Source organism: Mercenaria mercenaria, unplaced genomic scaffold (genome assembly GCF_021730395.1).
Source record: "Mercenaria mercenaria strain notata unplaced genomic scaffold, MADL_Memer_1 contig_990, whole genome shotgun sequence".
NCBI classification, from domain to species: Eukaryota; Metazoa; Mollusca; class Bivalvia; order Venerida; family Veneridae; genus Mercenaria; species Mercenaria mercenaria.
This window is the reverse complement of record NW_026463910.1, coordinates 24,316-33,288: the sequence shown is the minus strand read 5'-3', so window position 1 is coordinate 33,288 and position 8,973 is coordinate 24,316. Positions and strand designations below refer to the sequence as shown.

General features: G+C 34.2%; 1 protein-coding gene across 1 annotated transcript; it reads left to right on the top strand.

Moving 5' to 3' along the window:
- The first annotated feature begins 2,213 nt into the window (after positions 1–2,213).
- LOC128555060 (uncharacterized) lies at positions 2,214–8,855 on the top strand. Its single transcript, XM_053536416.1, has 3 exons — positions 2,214–2,522; positions 4,265–4,382; positions 8,065–8,855. Exons 1-3 carry the CDS (start codon positions 2,229–2,231, stop codon positions 8,553–8,555), a joined length of 903 nt encoding a protein of 300 aa, XP_053392391.1. The 5' UTR covers positions 2,214–2,228; the 3' UTR covers positions 8,556–8,855.
- Positions 8,856–8,973: the final 118 nt, after the last annotated feature.

Sequence of the window (8,973 nt, the reverse complement as noted above, 5' to 3'; positions counted from 1 at the left end):
TAACGAACCTGGTTGTTCAAATTTTCGGTAGTTTTGTACGTCTCAAGCAAAGAACGGAAATATATTTTTTTCTTTTTTTTGGGGGGGGGGGGGGGGGGGGGGGTGGGGGGGGGGTGGGGGGTGAAATGGGGGGGGTTTTGATTTGAGAAAACAGATAACTTGAACAAGGTAATATGTGTGGTTGGTTTAATTTAAATCAAATGTGGATAACATTGTGACATATTCCGACATTTTTTAGAAAAAGCACGTACTTTGACGTCTGTCTAACGAGTAGGCCCTTGTGTGACATTTCCGCTGGGGAAACGGTTTTTTTTTCTGTACATTCATTTTTGTCCGCCGAAACAAAAAGAATACATTAATATAAGTTACACAGAAAAAGAGCTGTAGTGAAAGTAATATTTGTGACGGCTAGATTAGACCTAATGTAATCAGAAAACTATATTGATTCAATAGCCTAATAAAAGTCACGACGAGAAATTGACAGAATGCGATAAAGGATGTTAAAAGTTACGGTTGTGGGTGTGTGAAAATGCACATTTTGTTTGGGTGTGGGTACTTAAAAGAGTTAATGGATTTATGTGGGTGAGTTATTCTGTACGTCTTTATTCACGGCAACTATGTATGGTTAAAGTTATATGAGAATGGGTGATTATTTCCATCTAAAACTTACGTCGTACACTTGCCTCGAGCATGGGGCAAGACAATACAATATGTAATTTTTTCTTGTACTTTGATTTGAACGTTAATTTTGCCGTTAGACAACCTGTTGTTTGATAAGTAATTTTATAATTGATGTGGGACATTTATATGAACGAATATAGCATCAATTTAAACATATTATACTATATTTAGCACTTGAAAAGATCCTCTGACCATTGATGGCGACGTGCACATTTTTACGACTTGTTATCAGGGTTTAACTCAACTTCGGTCAATGCGACAGTTACACTAATCAATTTCTAAATTTATTCTGCAAAAAAGTGTTACTGACAAGAAAAAAATGAACTGAAGAAAATATCTACTTATGGTCTATTTTGTGTTTAAAACTTGGATGACATTTTTGACCATATTCTGTCACAGTCTATGAGGTCGAAGTCAAACGCGTATGTGTGACATTTCCTGAAAAATTCTCATCAACAAAACTGGTACTATCAGGTAAATGTATACATGTATAAGTATTTAATGATGATTCTTATACAGTCTAAACAGGAATAATGACAAAGCTAACATATTTCCCGCTCAAAATTCAGTTCCTGTAAACTGTAACTAGATTTGCCCCACCTACACCATGTTAATTGTTGACAACGCAAGCCTAAATAAACTTTCATATTTTCTTGTGTGGCTTGGGGATTAAGGATACTTCACAAAATCAATTTTTCTTTATTTTTGGAAGCAAAACTTCACATGCTAAATATCAGTCCTATTACGTTTTTTGTTCTAGATTAACTTCTGTTTGCGATACGTGCAACACATGCTTTTACATCCATTAATCATACTTCTGTTTGTCAGGGCCATAGTTCCTGTCTGACCGACATAAAAATACCAAACAAAACTTAAACAACAATTCTTTGATGTTGACTCTAGGTCAAATACTTTCCTTTCAGAGATTAAAAAAGACACAAATTTTAACAGGTGAACGGAGAAATAAAACTGAGATCGACAAAGAAAACATAGAATTATAGGTCAATTTTGTTTAGATTATGATCAAATGTACACTTAAAAATTAAACAATTAGATAGATTGATGGGTGATTTTGAATCGCTTCAACGTACATACTACATTTCAGATATGAGCGATGAACACAATAATGTTCGTAAGTGATTAATGACAAAACATGTTTTTTTATGTAATATTTAAGCACTGAGGCATTTAACTTAACAAGTAATGCAAATGTTCCTTTCCAAAAGGAAACATCCATAAAAGTGACTATTTTAATTTATTTATTTTCTTGTTCCTAAAAATAGCGCAGATTAATATTTATTTCAATTTTAAAATTTCTATTTGCAACTCGTTTTCTGTATTTTCATACTATTTATGTAAACACATTTCATTACGTTTTATATTTGAAAAAGATGATATTAACAAGAAGAGCAACTATAATGTTCGTTTTAGTTAAACTATACAGTGCTGCGCATAGCAAACCTATATCGGAACGTCAGTTGAAGTGTACACAAAAGACAATTACGGCACATCCATTTTAACACGTAGATGCATATGAAAAGGATTAGATGGAAATATTATACACTTTGCGCAGAACATTTACACTTTTCTTAGTTAAAGCAAAGATAGTTTGTAATTATGATTTTTTCTACACGGTATTTCTGGACAGCAGCTGTATTCATATCAGTCTTATTACTGCTTGTCAGTATATACTCGTCTTACAAACAGGGAAAACACGAAAAGAGATATTTCTACCTGCAAACAACGATAGCAGATTACTGCACATTTTGATAAAACAAAGAAACGAACTTTCAACGCTGTTGAATTCTGAAAGGAAAAGAATTGGTCAATTAGAATGCGAGGTATGACGTCTTAATTCAGTAAATGTTTGATAGAAGGGTTTGAAGATATGTACACATTGATATGATAATTTATATATATATATATATTTGTAAAACAGACAAATGTTTTTCTTTGAATTATGAGTGTGTGTCATGCCTTTAGAATTAATTTTACATTAAAATAATGCCATAAAACATTATTATTTGGACTTTAGGGGAATATATTTATGATGCTTAATGCCATATTATTTAAGTAAAACCGAAAAAGTAAAGTTTATTGACTGTTTCGTGCTTAATTTCTCATTTTAGTTAACAAATTAGTTTAGTGTGGTCATTCTTTTAATCCATTTAGCTTTCCTTTATGATTTTCTTTAATATCAAACAATAAAAAATTGCCTATTACAAGTAAAAAACAAATACGTTGTCAAACAATACAGTAGCATAACAAACTGTGAAAGCAGTTTTGCTATAGTAACCGTATAACGGGATCTTTTTCTTGACTATTACCAAAATATAAAACTACCCGCTTAGCTCATTAGAAAGAGCGTAGACCTATGGATCACGGGGTCCGAAATCATTTGTCCTCCACTTCTGATTCATGTTGGGAAGCTGGCAGTGACTTGCCGAGAGCAGGTTTGTACTGGTACAAAATCAAGAAACACTGATTAGGTTAACTGCCCGCCGTTATATAACCGAAATAGTGTTGCGTTAAACCAAATTGAAATATCAATAAATAAATAAATGAGTGAAAATTAGACGAAACACTGAAATTTTATGAATAAAATTGAATCAATTGTGTAAAATTTAAATTAAAATTACCTTTTTTAGTCGACGGCTGTTTAGTCGGGGAAATTGGCCCTACATTTTCAAGTTTGCCTTAGAAATAAAGCAGCACAATCAGAAGAAGAAAAAAGAACATATCACTTGAAAATAAATATCTAATTAGCATCAATAATGTTAAAAAGATGTTTGCCCCTCTGTTTGAGCAACAAAATGTCAAGGCTTGTGATCTGGCACCTTGGAAATGCTGCTCAAAATAGATTAACGGAAGGTCTCTGACACCCAATGAAATTTTAGCTAGGGGTGCAAGATAACCATCCAGGACGGTGCCAGATCATTATGCTGGAGGGAGCTAGATCACCATCCAGGGACACATTTCTTTTAAATAGTAGACGTTAAGCATGGTTCTTTCATCAGTAAAGAAGTGGAGTGGCCACGAAATGGGCTGTTGTGTTTGTATGGTATTAAATCAGTGGTGCTATCAGCAGGGGCGCCTCACAACTCACTGCTATAATTTTGAAGTCGTACTTTGTTCCTAGTCAAGCTTCTGGTATTGTTGACCAAACAAAGGATGAAAAGCTTCTTCTAAGGGCGGTGATCAATGAGAGTCAAAGTAAATAGCTTATCTTCTCTTTAGTAAATAGCAACCATATGTTCTACGGATTGATCTGATTTATGTATGTTCACTATGTAAGCTTTTACAGTGTTATTGCTTTTTAAATGATTCTTTCCGAACACTTTTCTATTGAGTTACTCAATATAAATGATTTGTCCAGGATGTATTGAAGTTCGTGGGTATGCATGCTTCCAGGCGTCTTTCACTTGTTTTGTCTATATACTCAAGCTTTCCACTGTATCCGATTGTTGATGGCGTCACTTCCCCCTTTCAATGAACACCTCCACCCTAATTTGAAACGCCAAGTTAACGATTGTAGTGTCTTTATGTTGAATGTTAAATATATAAACTTTATTCCCTTTATCAGTCCAAGAAAGATGCGAAGGAGGAAACTACCAATACGGGCGGTTGGTGTCCGAAAGCAACAAAAGCAGAACACGTCACCGATGAAGGACTTGTAACGGCGTTAATCCTTTTCTTTAAAGGTTTGTTTTGTTTTTCTTATTTCTTTATATTCTACTATTGTCCAATTTATCAGCATATAGAAATGCAGACTTCACATTTAAAGGTTTAATGCGTCATGTTATTCATTCTTTTCTTATTTTCAGTGACAGATTGAAATTCATTTGCATAACGGCAAGTTACTAGTAGATCTGATACATACTATTACTGGAAAAACAAAAAAAAAATAATAAGAAAAAGCCATTGGTACCAGAAATGTATTTACAGAAAGACAAATATATTCATATATTTACGATAAAAAAGATTATTTACTCTAATTCATATTAATTTATGTGAACACATCTATTAAATATTTAAACAAAAGTCAACAGACAGAATCTCATTCAAGCAACACCGTTTTAGTTTAGCCATTATTTATTGTATATATCACATTTAATAAAAGCATTAAATCAAATAGATACAAACGGATTGGGCCAAAATTTATTCCAACATTATTTAGGGCCCTCCGCAGACTGTCATAAATACGGAAAAGGTAGAACGAGTAATTAATGTACAAACGTGCACACCGACTAAGCACATTCATAACAATACCATAATAAAGTCATGAACATTTTACACAGACGCAAGCATATATACTAAAGGAAAATAGACGTATACCGCTTTGGAACGTTAAGTGGTAAAATGCACCACTTTGGAATGTGAACTAGTTTTCGTCAACTCTAATAACTTAAACCAATTTATTAATTACAAAACAGTGAAAATTAAATCAGTACCCGCCAGGTGAATTCCTTTATCACGAAACAACAACATTTATAAAAGCTAGAGCAACATAATTGAGCACGCGACGTCAGGTAGCACTTATGTTACCACTACAGTATTCACCTTTGGGATTTATTAACTCATTTTGAGTGAATCCCATATGTCCCGTCTTCAAACTATTCTAGACGAAAGCGAATTCAGCCCCCTTTCAGGACTAAAATTAACATGCAAGTGTTTTGTTTGGTTTAGATCGCTGTGCAGATTGTTAAGCTTTCACGTGCTGTTAATACATGATTTTTATGTTTGAAATGCTTTGCCAGGTACGATTAGTTGAGCCTGCATAGATAGACATCTGGTATCTGAACCTTGTCTTTTCAATAATACCCTTTTTTCGAACCATAACAAATCTAGTCTAATAATAATAATAATATAATTACCCCACCCGGAACGCACAGCCATCTCCACTTCAGGGCTGACAATGTGATTACTCGCTACTCCGGCTGTTTACTCCCTTATCAATTCAGTGTCTGTACAATAGATAAATATATTAAATCGCGTGTAACTTGTGTAATTGTTTGTTCTTAGGAACCATATACGTGATTGTAGGAACAAAATTCATATATATCTTGAAAGCGTGCAGATAGGTCCGTACTTATCCGTACTAAAAATAACTGTTTGTACTCAAAATAACTCGTGTAAAAGTATTACTTTTGAATTATGTTTTTGTTTACCGCACTTTTAAGTAAACTGCAAAAATATTGTTATTACATATTTGTTATAACGAGAATAAAGCCTGATTGTATAAAAATACTAAATACATGCTTTTGGCAGTGTTGTTGATTTGTGCACCCCAGTTATGGATATTTTAAACATGTTGGCCCTTTTCAAGAATAGCAAAAGGTTAAATAAAATTGTCCATTTAACGTGAATTGTTCGTTTAACGTATAATCATCACTTACAAAACTATCCATTTAGTTTACTAGTGCTATGCTAAGATTCAGGAGTCGATGCCCCGGAAGAAAAAAAATATAAGTGGTACATTTAGTCTGGCATTTAGTAAATAGATGCCCTGTTTTCTTTACGTGCAACAGGCAAGCGGGTTGCTACCGAACCAGCCACTTGATACACATTAGTTTTTCATGTATTTTATAAAAAAATAAAACGCAGCGTACGATAAACTGTTGTTAATTCTTCAACAGTATGTCTGTAATGTAAGGTAGTCAGTTAACGTAACCTGTTAATACTGTATTTCATACCGGTATAAATGTATTTACCTCATGTAAAAGCAAATTACCGTAGACGTATAATTTTTGGTCTACAATCAGGGTATAGAAGCATCAAGCTTAAATAACAAATTATGCGACCTCTATATTTGAAACTAATGCACCTATTTCCTTACCAGAAGGAAACCGAGTTATAAAAAAAGTAACGCAGTCTTGATATATACATGTAAACATTACCTAATTTGTTCGATATATCAACCATTTGACAAATATACCAGGGACACTTTTGTGCCAATGGTATTTTACACGATTTCTCAAGACAAATATATTAACCTAAGACCTTTCAATATCGTTGATTTCATTTCCTAAAGTGTATGTCAGAATAATTTGTATGTTTGATATATTGATAACGTAATACATTAAGCACAGATAGTGCTTGACTCCCTTTCCATGCTATTATTGCTATAATTATTGTTGAATTGCTCTTAATAATATAATTTGGGTCATTTGTGACTGATTTGGGTTCATTATGTGGATGGCTGGGTCCCAGCTTCGCACATTATGTCATATACAAAAGTTATAGGGAACCAGATATTTGATAGAGCAAGTACTCGTTGTAAAACGTTATGTTTAAATTTGGACCAATCAGAAACAAGTTCTAAAAATAGCACGTCTGCTGGGGTATAAATAGGTAGATGGATGACAGAGAGCTCATTCGGTATCCAGCGGTTGAAGAAGACACATCTAGGATTCAACTAATAATTTATCCCAGTACCTTGAGAAGGAGACTATTGCAGTTACCCTGTCAGGGCGGATAAATAAAAAAGAAAACTTTGGAAGTTCTTAGACTAAAGAAGAATAGCAGAATTTCGATAAGGTTTCGAGCTATAGGGCCAGCGCATAGGAGTTTTACCTTAAAGGTAATTGAATGCTATAGACGATAGCATATATAGGCTGAGCATCGGGAAGCTGAGACAGAGACCCAGTGTTTGGTAATCTACTGAGATAGTAGGAGAGTTCCAGCTTATAGACGGTTCAGCATTATTGGCGAAGTACAGCCAAGGCATCGGGGATAATACCTATATGGTAGTTGAATGCTACATATGATAGCATATAGGCGCTGAGCATCCAGGAGTCAGGGCAATCTTATAGAGTTTGAGAGGACAGAGGCCGAGCATCTATGCGATAGGACTCGTATGTTGTTGATTTAAAGACATTGTCTGACGGGAACTTCAACAAAAAGACCAGTCAAGTATAGAGTCTCCAGCCTACAGGAGTTTGAGCTAATCATTTTTAACTGAATATTGATAGTTTGAAACATTTAGTGATTTTCCTGACCCCTGAAATTGTCTAGCTCATAATAAATCATTTACGAATCATTGGTACACGAATCATTTAGGCAAGGTAGCCAGAGGAAAATTCTATATATGAGATATTTGGTCTCACCAGCTCTACGTTTTAACAATGGACATTGTACATCGTGTGTCAGCTAGTCTAAGACACAGTCACCTTAGCGATTGGACCCAAACCATTGTTCAAGATACTAAAGGCGTAGGCACTTCCCAGGGTCATATAACCAGTATCATGACATGTACTTTTAGGTTCTTAAGATTTTGATGCTTTGCGGTTTTAAATTAGTGCTTTTTTCACTTAATTTTGACAAATTATACAATGCAGAATCTGTAAGAATACGAATAGATCACTTGTTTGTTACATATTTCAGATAAACACATAGGAAGTTTTGGAGATGGTCCTGGTGTTTACAAACAACGTATTTTAAATTCCGGGAAAGTTAAGAGTTTTGATGCATATGACGGTGCACCGTATTGCGAAATAACAAGTGACGGTCGGGTTACATTTCTTGATCTTTCAATTCCACAATATGGAATTTCAGCCTACGACCGGATTTTGAGTCTACAAGTTGCTCAACACATTCCACAGGAGTACGAAAGTATTTTTATAAACAACATTATTAACCATGCCCGGGAAGGAGTAGTTCTAAGTTGGGCAACACCTGGACAAACAGGATATTCCCATGTTAACAACAGACCATTTGAGTATGTTCGTTATTTGATGAATTCACGAGGATTTTTCCATGACAGTGAATATTCGGAAATACTGAAACGAAGTGCAAATGGTCCAAATCTGAAAAGAAATGTAAATGTGTTCCGTCGGAATGAGACTTCAAAGGAGTGCAAGATACATTTGGCTTAATGTCATGCGACGTGTAGAAATTCTTAGTCTTTGATTTATCATTTCAGTACATTCAAACTGTTTTCTTGCAGGTCATATTAAGTCGACATAGAGTGTTCGCCCGATATTTTTTCGGGGCATGAACTGCAGACCTTGCGCTTTTAAGCCTTCTAGAAAAAAATATATATCTATCAGTGATAAAGGATTCATGTAAGCAACACAAACTACTTTTTTGTTGTTTGTTGGACTACATTTCAATTGTCTACCCTTTTTGAATAATTGGCGAAACAAGTGTAACTGAATATATGTATATAAAGCTAATGACGGTGCAATGATTTATAGAGCCGCGTGGAAAATCTAGGAACAAAAAACGTTATTGTAATAGAATTGAAAAATAATGAAATGAAAAATAAAAATAACACAAAACAAAAAAAAAAAA